Source organism: Callithrix jacchus, chromosome 5, assembly GCF_049354715.1.
Source record: "Callithrix jacchus isolate 240 chromosome 5, calJac240_pri, whole genome shotgun sequence".
Lineage (NCBI taxonomy): Eukaryota > Metazoa > Chordata > Mammalia > Primates > Cebidae > Callithrix > Callithrix jacchus.
Window position 1 is genome coordinate 160,132,873 of NC_133506.1, and position 16,789 is coordinate 160,149,661.

Below are 16,789 nucleotides of genomic sequence, written 5' to 3' on the forward strand. Positions count from 1 at the left end.
GTTGAAGAAGACTGCATATCATACCGGAGATCTTAGTCATGAAGCTGGATAGAGTATCCAGATGAGACTCTGGCTGATTCTCTTTGGGAAATACATTTTTCATATGGACACGAGCATTTTGAAGTGTATGTATAGGAAGATGGACTTACATATGTAAAGGATAATGCATTCCTCCCTTCTTCCTTGCTGAGGAGCCCCAGTTTTGATTCTCCAGCACATAACTAGGTGATTTGTGGTAATCCCACCTGATCAGCCAGCAATATGGTTTAGGAGGGGGTGACTAATTATGACTGATCTACCCAATGAGCCATGCCTGAGCTGTCTGCTCAGGGCTTCCGGGAAAGGTCTCCTTACTGATAAGCAGAAACACAGAATAAATTACTGCAGCTGCCTTTAGCAAGAGCCGTCCTGGAAAACCAAACCGGTATCCCAAGGAAAGTGAAAGCGGAAGGATGGGGAAACCTGGTTCCTCAGTGTTACCAGTGAGCCCCCGAATTAACCAACCCAGAAGCCTCCGAACTCCACACTTTTTGTTTTGTATAATTTAATAATTTTGAGTTGGGTTTTTCTGTTTGTTTCTTGTAATTGAAAGCATCCTTATTCTAATCGATATTATGTCTTGGAGAGTAGAATTTGATGATCAGGCTGGTGAGACAGAGAAGAGGTGAGGCCACACAGGGCCTCAACTCCATCGAGATTATGTCAAGAACCACTGAAGGCTTGACATAGTAGATTGATACTCCTATTGCACTGCGGAGAACAGATTAGAAGTGGACAAAGTGAAAACAGAGAATAAGAAAAGTGACCTTTAGATAAAATGTGGGGGAACTCCAATCTTTAAAAAGTCTCTGGAGCAACCCATGGGGAACATTAGAAAATTATTCTTCACATGATAAAAGGGGGAAATATTATAGAAGCAGGAGGATGGGAGTTGGGTCCTTCGGATTGGGCAAAACTGAAGGCAACAGAAGAGTTTAAAGGAAAAGTGAGTTATGAAAGGTTATCAATTGCTGGAGAGGACCAGGAACGGAAGGAAGGATGGAATTTGGCAAAATAGAGACTGGTTACTCTTAGTGACCTTTGTAATAATGATTTGAGGGTAATAAGGCAAATGCAATACTACAGAGGGTGAAGGCATAAATGGAAAGCGAGGAAGGCAGCAGGTGGATAGGTTAGGGATAGTGACAGTAGCGTCACAGGTCCTTCCTTAATAAACAAGTTTGAGTCAATGATTTGGTGTGGAGAGACCTAGTAGGGACAGCCATGTTCTGTTCAGGAGTTGGTGACTCGGTTTTGTTAGGGCTAGAGAGAGTCGAGACATAATGTAGTGACTGAGCCATGGAAGTGGACGGTCTTGTCAAAGGAGCACGTGCAGCGGGAAGAGAGCCAAGAATGAAATCTTCAGAAATACCAGCACACGAGGCAGAGCTCCCCAACTAATATAGCATGAATGGGTTATGGGTGTGCCCAAAATATTGATCCCTTTATTCGGAATGGATGGTGAGGGCCACTGGCGGGTCATGTGCAGCAGTAAGCAGCTTCATTCATTCATTCCAGCGTGTCTCCAGAGGGTAGACATTGTACCCTTTCAACTCTGTATGAGTTTCATGACTATGTGAAGCCATACTTGATACCCTACTCAGTAGGTGTTGGTTGAATGAATAAATGTAGAGCAACACTGAGGGATAAGCTAAACAGGACAGGTTGGGGCTAGATCAATGATTCTTTTTTTTTTTTTTTGAGACGGAGTTTCGCTCTTGTTACCCAGGCTGGAGTGCAATGGCGCGATCTCGGCTCACCGCAACCTCCACCTCCTGGGTTCAGGCAATTCTCCTGCCTCAGCCTCCTGAGTAGCTGGGATTACAGGCACGCGCCACCATGCCCAGCTAATTTTTTGTATTTTTAGTAGAGATGGGGTTTCACCATGTTGACCAGGATGGTCTCGATCTCTTGACCTCGTGATCCACCCGCCTCGGCCTCCCAAAGTGCTGGGATTACAGGCTTGAGCCACCGTGCCCGGCAATCGATTCTTAAACTTCAAAGTGTACATTAAGATTACCTAGTGCTTTTCAAACTTGATTTATTATGTCTGGAGCAGGGTCTGAGTTCTGTATTTCTAAAATGTTTCCAGATGAGGCTGATGCTAATTTAGGACTACTCTGAGTAGCAAGAAATACACAATACTAGTTGAAAATGCAAATTGTATAGGTTTCCCATGAGACGCCAATTCAGTAGGTATGGGGTGGAACCAAAGAATTTGCATTTTAAGAAAAACATCAGCAGGGTGCAAGGGCTCACACCTGTAATCTCAGCATTTTGGGAGGCTAAGGAGGGTGGATCCCTTGAGCCCAGGAGTTGGAGACCAGGCTGGGCAACATGGCAAAAACCTCTTTCTACAAAAATACAAAAAAAAAAAAAAAAGTTAGCTGGGCATGGTTCATGCTGTGGTCCCAGCTACTCGGGAGGCTAAAGTGAGAGGATCGCTTGAGCCCCAGGAGGCGGTGATTGCAGTGAGCCAAGATTGTGCCACTGCACTCCAACCTGGGTGACAGAGCGAGGCCCTATCTCAAAGAAAAAAAAAAAAGAATGATATTAACTCTGAAATAGTTGGCTTAGGAACCCAGTTTGATGGAGGAATTTTAATGTTAAGCATTTTGGATTTTATCCTACAGGTAGAAAGGTATCAAGGAATATCTTTCTTTGGAATATCATATGGAATTTATAATGTTCCATATGCGAACATTATATATTCCCAAGGGATATTTTTATTTGATTTTTCTGAGATAGGGTCTCATTCTGTTACCCAGGCTGGAGTGCAGTGGTGTAATCACAGCTCACTTCAACCTCAACCTCCCAGGCTCAGGCGATCTCCCACTTCAGCCTCCCGAATAGCTGGGACTACAGGCTCTTGCCACCATGCACTGCAAATATTTTTACTTTTTCTGGAGGTGGGGTCTCGCTATGTTGCCCAAGCTGCCAAGTGATACTTTAGAAAGACTATTCTGTAAATAGGTGCATGAGTGTGATACGATAAAGACATTTTTGTTTCGCTTTTTATCCCTCACTCCTGACACAGCTTCTAAATAAAACCCTTGGCATTTAGAAGGGATGATAGGAGCATCTTTTGTTACATAACAAGGCCCTTTCAACCATACCTGAGTTTATGCTAATAAGGTGGACACTTCATGGGTCCCCAGATAGTCTCAGGATGGGAAATGATTTCCAGAGGAACCAACCACGTAATTAGAGTTGGAACTGTCAGTCCCACCCCGAGGGAGTGGAGAGGGTGTGGAGATTGAGTTCAATCACCAGTGGCCAATGATTTCATCAGGCATGCCTATGTAATAAAAGCTGAATTAAAAAACTCTTAAATGGTGTTTGGAGACCATCTGGATTGGTAAACACTGAGGTGCTCGGAGGGTGGCACACCATGACAGCGGAGAGCAGCTCTGTTCACTTCCTCTCATTCACCGCTTTACTTTATGCATCTCTTTCATTTGGTTGTTCATGAGTTGTGTTTTTTATAATAAACTGACAAGAATGTAATCCAGTAAACTGGTTCCCTGAGTTTTGTTTGCTCTTCTAGCGAATTATCCAACCTGAGCAGATGGGGTTCAGGGGAACCCTGGTTTATAGCCAGTTGGTCAAAAGTACAAGTGGAAAGCTGGGACTTGCAAGTGACATCTGAAGGAGGGACAGTTTTGAGACTAAGCCCCTTAAACCTGTGGGGTGGTCTGTGCTAACTCCAAGTGGTTAGGGTCAGAATTGAACTGAATTGCAGGACAAGGACACCCGGTTGGTGTCAGAACTGGGTGTGGGTGCGGAAAAAAATCCCACACTTTTGGTGTCAGAAGTGTCAGTAAAAACAGTTGGGCCGGCCGCGGTGGCTCAAGCCTGTAATCCCAGCACTTTGGGAGGCCGAGGCGGGTGGATCACGAGGTCAACAGATCGAGACCATCCTGGTCAACATGGTGAAACCCCGTCTCTACTAAAAATACAAAAAATTAGCCGGGCATGGTGGTGCGTGCCTGTAATCCCAGCTACTCGGGAGGCTGAGGCAGGAGAATTGCCTGAACCCAGGAGGCGGAGGTTGCGGTGAGCCGAGATCGCGCCATTGCACTCCAGCCTGGGTAACAAGAGCGAAACTCTGTCTCAATAAAAAAAAAAAAAAAAAACAGTTGATATTGATTAAACTAAGCATTCACAAGCAGGAAGTCACTTGAGAGGCTACTGTCTGTTTTGTTCACTGACCTATCTCCAGCACAGAGAATGCTGCCTGGCCTAGAATATGCACTCAGATATTGTTTAAGTGAATCAACTGAGGCATGAATAACACAGCAAAGACTGAAACTAGGATGGCAGCTCTAGATATAAAAAAGGAATATACGGACACACAGACATTCTAATGGGGAAAAATAGGTTCCTTAGTAGCTGGTACTTAGTTCCAGTGATTCTGGACCAAACGGCTAATTAAGCCTTTGAAGTTTTAAAGTTCTTACTACATGACTTTATTCTTTTCTTTTTTTTTGGACATAGCATCTCACTCTGTCAACTAGACTGGAGTGTGGTGGCACAATCATGGCTCACTGCAGCCTCCATCTCTCTGCCTCAGCCTCCCAAGTAGCTGAGATCACAGGAGTGCATCACCACACTTGGCTAATTTTTAAAATTTTTGTAGAGATGACATCTCACTATGTTGCCCAGGCTGGTCTTAAACTTGTGGGCTCAAGTGATCCTCCCACCTCGGCCTCCCAAATTGCTGAGATGACAGGTGACAGCCAAGGCACCCAGACTTCTTTTCGCTCTTTAAAATTTCAGTGTTCATGGTAACTGTACACTATTCCAATAACCTTAAATAACAGTGTCTCTAAAAAGTCTTTATTATTATTTTTGAGATGGAGTCTCACTCTGTTGCCCAGGCTGGAGTGCAGTGGTGTGGTCTTGGCTCACTGCAACCTCTGCCTCTCTGGTTCAAGTGATTCTCCTGCCTCAGCCTCCCAAGTAGCTGGAATTACAGGCACCTGCCACCATGCCTGGCTAATTTTTTGTATTTTTAGTAGAGATGCGGTTTCACTATGTTGGCCAGGCTGGTCTTGAACTCCTGACCTTGTGATTCACCCACCTTGGCCTCCCAAAGTACTGGGATTACAGGCGTGAGCTACCATTCCCAGCCTAAAAATTCTTATGCTATACCTTTTAAAGTAAAAAAACAAAAACAAAAAAAACTACATACAATTTAAATGGTGCTACTAATTGTTATAAATAAAAAGAGTTTATCTGGTATCCCCTATGATAAGGATAACTGATTCAAAAATAGTGCAAGATCCTTAATTTTTAAAAACCATTATGTGCCGTATGCTATGGCTGGAATGTTTGTTCCCTCCAAAACTCATGTTGAAATTTAATTGCCAAAGTAAAGGTATCGGGAGGTGGTCCTCTAAGAGGTGATTAGGCCAGGAGGGCTCCACCTACATGGATTGGTTTAATGCCTTACTTAATAAAAAGGCTCATGCCTGCAATCCTAGCACTTTGGGAGGCTGAGGCAGGTGGAGCACCTGAGGTTGGGAGTTCAAGACCAGAATGACCAACATGGGGAAACCCCATGTCTACTAAAAATGCAAAATCAGCCAGGTGTGGTGGTGCATTCCTATAATCCCAGCTACTCAATAGGCTGAGGCAGGAAAACCACTGGAACTCTGGAGGCAGAGGTTGCGGTGAGTTGAGATCGAGCCAGTGCGCTCTAGCCTGGACAACAAGAGTGAAACTCCATCTCGAAAATAAATTAAATAAGTAAATAGAAAGGCTTTTGGAAGTGGAGGGGGTGGAGGGGGCTCGCTTTGCTTTTCTGTCTTTGCCTTTGAAGACAAAGCGTTCTTTCCCTCCAGAGGACACAGTGTTCAAGCCCTGTTTGGAATGAAAATCGCCAAACCTGCTGGTGCATTGCTATTGACTTCACAGACTCCAGATCTGTTGGCAACTAAATTTCTGTTCATTACAAATTACCCAGTCTTGGCTGGGCGAGGTGGCTCACACCTGTAATCCCAGCACTTTGGGAGGCAGAGGTGGGCAGATCACAACATCAGGAGTTTGAGACCAGCCTGGCCAATATGGTGAAAACTTGTCTCTACTAAAATACAAAAAATTAGCTGGGTGTGGTGGCAGGCGCCAGTAATTCTGGCTACTCAGGAGCCTGAGGCATGAGAATCACTTGAACCCGGGAGGCGGAGGTTGCAGTGAGCCTGGGTGACAGAGCGAGACTCCGTCTCAAACAAACAAACAAAAATGACCCAGTCTCAGGTATTGTTACAGCAGCAACTAAGAAAAGGAAATGAGACACTGATAGTCACTATGTGGTGAAAAACCACAGAACTAACTTACCTAGTTAACAAGGTTTTATTTAACTGGATTTTGCTATACTAATATAATGTTATATGGCCTTTAAAATCGCATTTTGGAAGAATATTCACAAATATGAAAAAATGAGTAAGTACAAGTTACTTCTGGATATAGGGCTACTGGATTACAGATATTTCAATTTTCCTATATTTTTATAGTTTCCCAAGTTTAACTATTTACTGACCTAGTTTCTAACTAGAAACCTTGTTTTCAAAAGTCTGTTTAGGCAGGACGCAGTGGCTCACGCCTGTAATCAAGAAGTCGAGACCGGCCTGGCCAACATGGTGAAAGCCCATCTCTACTAAAAAGACAAAAAACTAGCTGGGCATGGTGGTGGGTGTCTGTAATCCCAGCTACTAGGGAGGGTGAGGCAGGAGAAGCTTGAACCGGGGAGGCGGAGGTTGCAGTGAGCCAAGATGGAGCCCTGCACTCCAGCCTGGGCGACAGAACTGAGACTCCGTCACACATACACAAAAATAATAAATAAAAACAAAAGTGTGTTTAATATATTGCTGGGAATATTTTATTGTTTTCTCTTTCTAATTTCCGCAACTTGGTAATCCATTGTTTGATTATTAGAAACTGCCATTTGGTCAGGCAGAAAGGAAAAGTGAAAGGATGATATTCTGCAATTCTGACTAATGGAGTTTATTTATAAACATTCAGTAATGCTATAAATACTAGCGGTGTGCTCTATACACCTATTCTTTCAAGAAACTTTTGCCTGAAAACAGAAACACTGAGAATTTTTACATGATTTATTTAATAATAAACCAATTAAAGATACAAAAATGTTTAGATTCCAAAATTTAAATTTTTGTTTAAATACAAATTCACTCTGTAATATGAAAACATAACATTAGACCTCTAAAGATAATTTTTTTTCATCTACAAAAATTTCTGTTATACTTAGAAAATTTGCAGAAGACCATTTTTCTTGTGACATTAAATGTACATTATCTACAGTTGAAAAAGTAATGTAAAAACATTTCATTTCAGAAACTTGGATATATGTTATCTCTGTATGCAACCCCCCAAGTCTACCCCCAGTAAAAAACAATCCAAAATATAAAGCAATTGTGCTTTTATAACTGACTACTCAGCCTGATTAGCCTAAGGCTCGAGTTGCTTTCTTGGCCCTTCAGAGTCCTGACTCTCTCAAAATAGCAGTATTCTGCTTAGCACTTAGCAATGTGAGTTTGCTAATGGACCGCAAATGGCACGGTGGTCTAGGGTTACTAAACCAACTACTTCGGAAGAATTTACGGCTGATTTACCCATAGCAGATGAAGAAATTTTGTTAAGCCACTCATTTTTCTGCAACATTTTAGCTATTTTTACATTAGAAAATAACCTGATGTTTTAATTGACATAACTTGAAAATATAGCTATTAGAATTAAAAAAATTAGAACTAGAAGAGAAAGTGGAGATCGTCTAGTCTAGTCCAATACATTGCCTCCTTTTATGAGAAGAACTAAGGCCCCAAAAGGTCAAGGGGACACAGCTGGTTAGTGGGAGTGCCATTCTTAGGCAGACGCTTCCATACTGCCCTGCTTCTGCAACCGGTCAGCCACACCAGCGGCACCTCCAATTTTTCACGTCATTTTACATATTCATAGTTCATATAGTGCAGCCAACTAAAGTCAGTCTAAGTGACATCACAATTTTAACAAAGCATAAAATAGGTTTTTTCTATTTGAAAGAGTCAAGACTTTACTTATACAAATGGAATGAAAATAGTTCCTATATAAATTTCCTGTTGCCTCATATTTAAGTTCTGTATTTACAAAAGAATCAGAAAACCTAATACAATGTAAAATTAGAAAAGAAACTTCGAAAATGCTTATGATATAGCAACTGAAAAAGAGATCTCAAAAGAATGTCTTCATAGTGTAAAATGCCTGTTCCTTCACAATTGAATTCTGAAACATTTAGAGAACAAAGATTAACACTTGAGTTTTCCTCCCTCATCTATTAAAGTCAAAATTAACTCTATTTTTAACAATTACAAAAGTAGGAACCTCAGTAGAATTTATCTTAGAATCAATCAGTTTGCATACAATTGAAATGTTCAATTAAAAACCAATTATTCATAAGCTTTGGTAGATTAACTAAAAAGAGTTGGGGTCCAGCAGTTCATTTTGTTTCATAGCTACCTGAGAAGTAAATCCATTAGAACTGGACACAACCATCACGTAAGGCTGTGGCTGCTGCTCTGTTTTCTCAGTGTCCTCTTTCAAATGATCTTCAGACTCCTTTTTCTCTACTTCCTGTGTAAGAGTTTTTGTTTCTTGAGTTTTGATAACTGAAGTGATTACAGTGCCAGGTGGGTGAGCAACCAGCTGTGAACTGCGCGGAGAAAAGGTCACCACAGGTGCAGTGGCACTGAAGGATGGAGATGAGGCCATACTGACGGTTCCGTTGCAAATGGTCTGAACATTGCTAGTAAGGACCTGCTGCACCTGGGCAGGGCCCAGGACAATCGAAGGAGGAGAGCCCGCCTTCTGTGACTGCAGCACGACATTCTCTTTCAGTACTGTCACGGGCTGTGATGACGGAATGGCTTGTAAAATAAACTTCTGAGAGCCGGTACCTGCTGATGGGTCTGTGCTGGCTATCACTGTCGTCAGCGGCACTGTCTGCAGTGTCACTGTATGCAACTGCTGGTTTCTAGGAGACACAACCACTGGAACTTGGGTCGGAGCCTGTATAGTCCTATTGAGATTATGAAATTAAAGTGAGACAATTAGCATATTCTACGTCATTTAAAACTTTACACTTGACAAGTCATTTTACAAAACACCAGTTACACGTTTCAAAATGCTACTTCCTATATTTTCAACACAGCATGACCAACGTCGTGCCAGACTCTGCATTAAACATTACACACAGAGATGCCTGACACGAAACTCTCAGGCCATCAACTACGGTACCATCTGCTGAGTGCTATGGAAGAAAGGTCTGTGCATAGTGCCACATTAACACAAACGAGGAGCCCATTTTGTTGGGGAAGGAGGAGGGTGTTAAAATGGTCGGCAAGGAAGTTTGCATAAGCTTCTTAAAATTAGGAATTTGAAAGCAAATCTGTTTGATTCATTCCAATTTTTTTTTTTGAGATGGAGTTTTACTCTTGTTGCCCAGGCTAGAGTGCAGTGGTGTGATCTCAGCTAACTGCAACCTCCACCTCCCGGGTTCAAGCCATTCATTCTCCTGCTGGCCTCCCAAGTAGCTGAGACTACAGGCATGTGCCACCATGCCTGGTTGATTTTCGTATTTTTAATTGAGATGGGGTTTTGCCATGTTGGTCAGGCTGGTCTCAAAGTCCTGACCTCAGGTGATCCACCCACCTCGGCCTCCCAAGTGCTGAGATTATAGGCATGAGCCACTGTGCCCAGCCTACTATTTTAATATTTGAGAGATAATGTTATCGTCATGCTCATCCACACTAATTCCCAAACTTCATAATTGTTTTCAACCTGTTTTTACATATAAAGGGGGGAAATCCTTAATTAATGAAAACAAAAAACCCACTTCAGTCTTAAACATGTGACAGAATTCTTAGAATTTTACTAGCTCACATTTCATGTCATATTTTATTTATTTTTTTTTTATAAAGGGGTTTCACCATGTTGGTCAGGCTGGTCTTGAACTCCCAACCTCAAGTAATCTGCCCGCCTTGGCCTCCAAAGTACTTGGATTACAGGCATGAGCCACCATGCCCGGCCTCATGTCATATTTATATGAAACAAGCCATGATTATAATTAACCTGTGAGGGTTCTTGGGCTGGCATGGCTAAGTTTTGGAAAAATAAATAGAAAAAACATGTTTTAGCAGTTTTGCAGGTTCAAATAATTTTCACAAATTTGGTTATAAAGCTACAGTTTAATATAAAATGCTTTAATGCAAAATCTAGTTAATGTAGGTTGTTAATCCCACTCATTGAAGAAAGAGAAAGTTACGTAAATGATACTATGAGTCAATCTAATTTTAAAAGTTCACAGGTCTGAAATTTATAGTTACGGTTATTGTTAATATAGTATAAAAAATGCCACTGAAAAATCTCAGCATCTGAATGGCAGCTGTTTCCTCTGAATTCTGTAAAGTTATTTAATGAAAGATACTTGCTATTTCAAACAGCTAACAGCTAAATTAGTCTCCATAAACCAAGCATTAAATATTACCACTAGATTATTAAAGCTACATTTTGAAAGTTAGTTATATTTCTCACATGTGAGAAATAAAATTGTAGAGGAGAAGAACAAATTGGCTTGATGGAAAGATGAAACAAAGACCCAGTGCAATTCAGGAGAGGTTCAAAAGCAGTGGGAATAAAGCTACAGGATGACGAGAGCCGGCCATTCATGCAGGATATGGATAACCAAACTCAGATCACCGCCCAAGGCTTATGTAGGGTAGTATGCAGGTAACTGATATTCAGAGCAATACGGTATCTAATACAATATCTACAATTCAGTATCTTTCAAAGCTAGAGGTTTTTTGTTTTTGTTTTATTCTCACAGTCTAAAAAGAATATTTTGAATACAGATGCTAAAACATTCCATGGAATCAGCTGTGGTCATTGTAGGTCTCCTATCAACTCAAATACAAACAGCAAACAGCCTAGAAACCAAAGGGAGAAACCACACACTCCCAACTAGACACTCAGTCATCACATGTAACCCACAGGGCCTAGAGGAATATAAAACAGTAAGGGGAGAATACAGCCAGGGAGAATTAAATAAGCACCCACTGAGTATCCCAAATCCGAAAATCTGAAATCCAAGATGTTCCAAAATACGGAACTTTTTGAGCGCCAATTTGATGCTCAAAGGAAATGCTCACTGGAGCATTTTGGATCTCAGATTTTTGGATTGAGATGCTGTGCCAGGTAAGTATAATGCAACGATTTAAAATCTGAAAGTATTCGAAATCCAAAATATTCCTGGTCCCAGGTATTTTGGATAAGGGCTACTCAAGATATAGTCCTTTAATAGCAGTTAAAGATGTAGCATCCAATTAAAAATCGAAGTTATCTTTGCACTCCTTGCAGACCAACTGAAGATTTAAGAGAATTATATTTTCCCAAGGTCACACATTTTAAATTCACTATACAAAGAAGACTGAATCATGTAAGTCTGCCTTGATTCTAGGTAATGTTACCTTACTTCAAGATCAATTGAACAACACCTCCACATTTATATTCTGGAATATAAAAATGTAAGACCGAAGTTTGCTAATAAAAGTAATCAAATCATTTTTCTTGGCTTTGAAAGGGCTGCTCGATTTTATTTTAATTCATGACAGTATAAACAGAAAAATGCTACAAATATCCATATAATTTTCTGCCTTCCTCCCACACCCCCATTCTAAAGCAGCTGAGACTAGTCCTAAATTTTTTCAGATGATCAGTCTAAGGAAGACAGGGTCTCTCAATTTGCTTGCTGTTTAGCATCTTTTGCTGAAGCAAATCTGATTTAACTAAAAAAGAAAGAAAGAAAAAGAAAGAAAGAAAGAAAGAAAAAGAAAGAAAGAAAGAAAGAAAGAAAGAAAGAAAGAAAGAAAGAAAGAAAGAAAGAAAGAAAGAAAGAAGGAAAACTATAAACTACTTTTCCAACTTCTGCCATTGCCACTCTAAAAGCCTGAAAAAGAGGACCTTAGATTCTTGGCCTCCCCTTCTGTTTGAATTATAGAATTGTTCCAAGATAGGATCTTCCAAGGAAAAAGGTTTATAGCTTGGAACTCTATGTACTCTGAATGTCCTAATATGTCAATTTATGTTGAATTTTTGGTGCTTCTGACTTGGCTTGATTAAAGATCTGAAACCGTTCCCTGGATTTTCTCACATCTAGATAATTTCTTATAGGGATCGATCCAGTTATACAAAGGTATAGTGAACTTAAACTGACAGAATAATGTCAAAATGTAAATATCAGGGACCAGTGGCATAATCAGAGGACTGACATAATATATACTGCTCCTAAAAAATCTGGGAACCAAGAGCTCTATCTTGAAATCTATATACTTCTGTTTTCATTTCTGAATCTTGATCCGCTTAACAAATAATGCCTCTGGTCAGAAACATATTGAAGGGATAAGCATTAGTAGTTTGGTTTTCTCACCTAATACTCTGAACGGGAGAATTTAATGTTTCGTCCTGCACGTTACTGGTTCTAGCTGCTTCTCCCTCTGGGACAGCCTGTACTGGCTGTACTACATGAACAGTCCGGAAGAGCTGGGTAGGATATGGAGACTGTGTGGGCTGCACTGTCCTCAAAACTTCTGATGGCGGTGCAGCTTCCACAGGATCTTTGGGTTTTGCAGCTTTAGAATTCCCTGGTTTTAGAACTGTAGTGGCTCCTCCTTTTACCCCTGGACTTGAAGATACCCTCGACCGGCTGGCTTGACTCCTGCTTGAAGTGGTTGTTGAAGATAGTGATGGATCTGAAGACTCTATGCTGGAACTTGGATCCTCATCATTTATATATATGAGATCTTTTGGCATTTCTTTAAACTGATACACCAAGCGCTGACCTTCCACTTTTGCCAGGATACCCCTTTGGTAATAGTACCTATTCAAAGCAGACAATTTCGTCAATATTTTATTCAATCAATGTCAATTAAAATAATATTCAACAAAATCAAATTTCCCTAATCATAAACAAAACTTTAAAGTTGGAATCAAACTAATGAGAAAAGAATTTCTAAATAAAGGGTAGTTATTTCACATAAGATACACATACATTTATGAACAGAGATAAGTCCTTATTACCAACTAAATCTAAAACTAATGCTGATTGGGGACTGCTGATAGAGTACGTGGAAACTTCTGGTCTTTCACTTTTCTTCCTCTATCTTTCTGCTAACTTATTTACTTATTTATTTAGAGACAGAGTCTGGCTCTGCTACCCAGGCTGGAGTGCAGAGGTATGATCATGGCTCACTGAAGCCTTGGATTCCTAGTCTTAAGTGATCTTTCCACCTCAGCCTCCTGAGTAGCTGGGACCACAGGCGCATGCTACCACATGTGGCTAATTTTTGCATTTTTTTTTGAGAGACTGGATTTTCGCATGTTGCCCAGGCTGGTCTGGAACTTCTAGGCTCAAACAATCCTCCCTTCTCAGCCTCCCAAAATGCTGGGATTATAGAAGGCAAGCCATCACAGTCGGCTGCTATCTGCTGACTTGCCAGGATAATCCAACTATGACAAACCTCAAGAAATGGTTTCTCCTCCACAGCTTCCTAGAAATGTTCCTACTGGGCAAATCGTATCAGTTTAAATTTGATTCAGTAAATTTAATTGACTTGAGTGTAAAATTTAATGATGTGCAACAGAACTGACCCATCTTTTGTCGCCCAGTTTAATAAAATCAGTAACCTAAAAAAGCATGCTAAAAAAACAAAAGCTGTAAAGAGTTCTAGTTTAAGACTGCGAAATTTTATATCTATATCTATCAATTTTTATATATATACACACACACCCTAAAAGTCACTCAGATCACTCTTAATTTTAATAAGTCTTTCTGAAATACATGCATATCTTGAACAATAAATGACAGAGTCACCAAAAAACAAACTAAAAGTGAGCTTAAGAATAAAACGGTCCTCACGGTCCCCTTGCCCCAAATTTTCATGATGTCTAGTAGTACTCTTGACACACTAATTTATTCTACATAATAACTAACATATCATACCTGAAGTTCATGTTTGAAAATGCAACCTCTTTTTTTTTTTTTGAAACAGGGTCTCGCTCTGGTTGCCCAAGCTGGAGTTCAGTGGCGAAATCTCAATCATTGCAGCCTCAAACCTCCCGAGCTCAGGTAATTCTCCCACCTCAGCAGGCCGAGTAGCTGGGACCACAGGTGCACACCATCATGCCTGGCTAATTTTTTGTATTTTTAGTAGAGACAGGGTTTTGCCACGTTGCCCAGGCTGGTCTTAAACTCCTGGACTCAAGCAATCCACTCAGCCTCCCAAAGTGCTGGCATTACAGGTGTGAGCCACCGTGCCTGGCTGAAAATGTATCCTCTTATTAAGTCCTTGCACATTACCACTATTGGTACTCGTAGACTTGAAGCTTAATATATTTTTCTAGTATTTAGGAAATTATATTCTTAACACAATAAAATACCAAAACTTCACATACCTGAGTGCTCTTCCCATGGTCTCATAATTCATATCAGGTTTGTTTTTGTGCTTCCCCCACAACCTGGACACTGCTTTAGAATCCACCAATTTAAAAATGCCTTTCTCACGCTGGGTCCACTTGATGTATTTAGGACAAGTAGCCTTGTCCTGGAGCAGCGCCAGTAAAAACTCCCAAAGATAAATTGTGTTTCCTGAAACAAAAACAATTTCTTTCTAAATGACCAAACCTTCATTTAAAAGAACACAATAAAAGACAACTAAAATTCTTAGAAGTACCATTCATATTTATACAAAAATATTACATATTTCAGTTAGTATTGGTGACATAATTTAGTTAGCATGGGCGACACAATGGTCATAATTTTTAGCATCTAATAAAGATCTTTTTATTAGTCCCATATAAAATGTGTGGACAAAGCAATCTTGTCACAAGATTTGTGATGATTTAGGAGAAAGTATTCTGAGATAATTTTTTTGTCTCTTTGCAAACCATCATATAAAAGAAACATGAGTTTGTATGAAACCTTTCAACAAGTTGCTCTCTTTCCGCTAGAGCCAGCAGGTCAGCCATAAGTTTTCTTCAAATCTGGGCAACAGTTACAAAAATGCTCGAATTTCAAGACAACATATTAAAGGGTCTCTACACTAAAAATCTAACCTGGTTAAACTCTTCCAAGAGTCTCATTATTAAATGAATAGATTATTTTGACAGGTAAGTGAAAATCACTCAAATGAGCTTTTTGGTCTATTTTATTATCAGTTTCTTTCCAGAATTTGGCAAATGTATCTAATAAGCATGTGGCAGCCATAAGATCCATTTCAGTATATCAAGAAAGCGTGTGGTTTCTAGTTATAATAGGCAGACACTACAAAGCAATCTGTTATTTGACCTAAATTACACAGAAATTACAATCGCCCTTACCCTTTCCATCTTTGCTTTTCTTCTTTACAGATATATTTGGCGTAGTGGCTGGGGAATCTGGTCGTGGTGGTTTGGTTTTTCTCCCTGAAATAAAAACAGCTCTGCATAAATATTTGCCTTCATAAGTGAGACAAATGGACAATTTAGCTATTTTGTCATTTATCCTAAATTTCAAGTGCCAAATGTTATACATGGGTCACATATACTGGTTTCTGAAAATGCTGTTTACTACAAGGAAAACAACTTTAATAAAACGTGGACATTAATGTAAGAAATGATACCTCTGACCCCTCAGTTTCTATCTGTAAAGATGAAGCTAATGTAAAACGTAACAGCTTGACTTTGCAGTATCCACACGGACAGCGCTTTCTTAAACTTTTGAAGAATGCTCTTGACATTGGTAGAACTTGGGCTCCAAAAGTAAGCCATATAGCTTTGTAGGCCTATTGATTATACAAGCGTCTTAAGGTAGGAGACGTGGATTTTTCGCTTTTTTCTCTATTAAATAATTTCTGTATACAGTTAGTTCTCAAGTGTAACAAACTTCCCAAACTTCAGAAAATATGTGAGGCAAAATTGCTGTCCTCGTATTTCTAAAAACATCTCATTTCTCTGTATCATTCAATTCACAACAAACTTCATAGTTACCTTACCCGCCATGAATTTCTAAATAACTCCATCCCAATAGCCTTAGAGTGGGGTCGATATACTATCCTAAAGTCCGGTTTGTGATCTTCTTTTGCCATGTATCTAGAACCACAGCCTGGTAGCACTGCTGTCTTATATTTAGGTTTAGATCATGATCATGCTACCATTATGTTCATTTAGATCTGAACATACTACCATTCTATATGCGAGAAACAATCAATAGTTACTACCTCCTACCCCAACATTCTTGAGACCGCCAGTCTGATTTAGATTATTATATTCTAAGTAAATATAATAACTTATATTTATTTATAAATAACTTATATTTACTTAGAATATAAGGGCAATAACTTAGAAAAGCAGAATTTTACAGCTGAAAAAAAAATCACAAGATTAAGAATTTATCCCCAGAAACGGAATAGGAAAATGTTTCTGAAGTCCTTCGGGTGAATGAGAGGAAGGGGGAAAATGTCGAAAAGCCCCCTCTTCGGTCTCTAAGACTCCAAATGTATGCTGGTCAGCCAGGTATCTCGACTTTCATCACTGCAGACACTGCAAAGAACCCTTCATGAGACAGATTCTTCTGGTTCTGTTCATGATAACAAGTATTAGAAGCCAAGACTTCAGTAACCTCCATCTTATTTTATGCTATTAATATATACCAGCTTTTTAAAAA

General features: G+C 40.0%; 1 protein-coding gene across 6 annotated transcripts in view; it reads right to left on the reverse strand.

The window, feature by feature from the left end:
• Positions 1–7,142: 7,142 nt before the first annotated feature.
• Positions 7,143–16,789, reverse strand: part of ELF1 (E74 like ETS transcription factor 1) — a 104,449-nt gene continuing 94,802 nt past the window's right edge. For all 6 annotated transcript variants that reach the window (XM_054256821.2, XM_054256820.2, XM_078375338.1 and 3 more), the window contains exons 6-9: positions 15,466–15,549; positions 14,542–14,734; positions 12,518–12,967; positions 7,143–9,112 (exon numbers count right to left, since the gene is read on the reverse strand). In XM_054256821.2, coding sequence (XP_054112796.1) covers positions 8,509–9,112; positions 12,518–12,967; positions 14,542–14,734; positions 15,466–15,549 — 1,331 coding nt within the window. In that variant the 3' untranslated portion in view covers positions 7,143–8,508. The remainder of the gene's footprint in view (positions 9,113–12,517; positions 12,968–14,541; positions 14,735–15,465; positions 15,550–16,789) is intronic.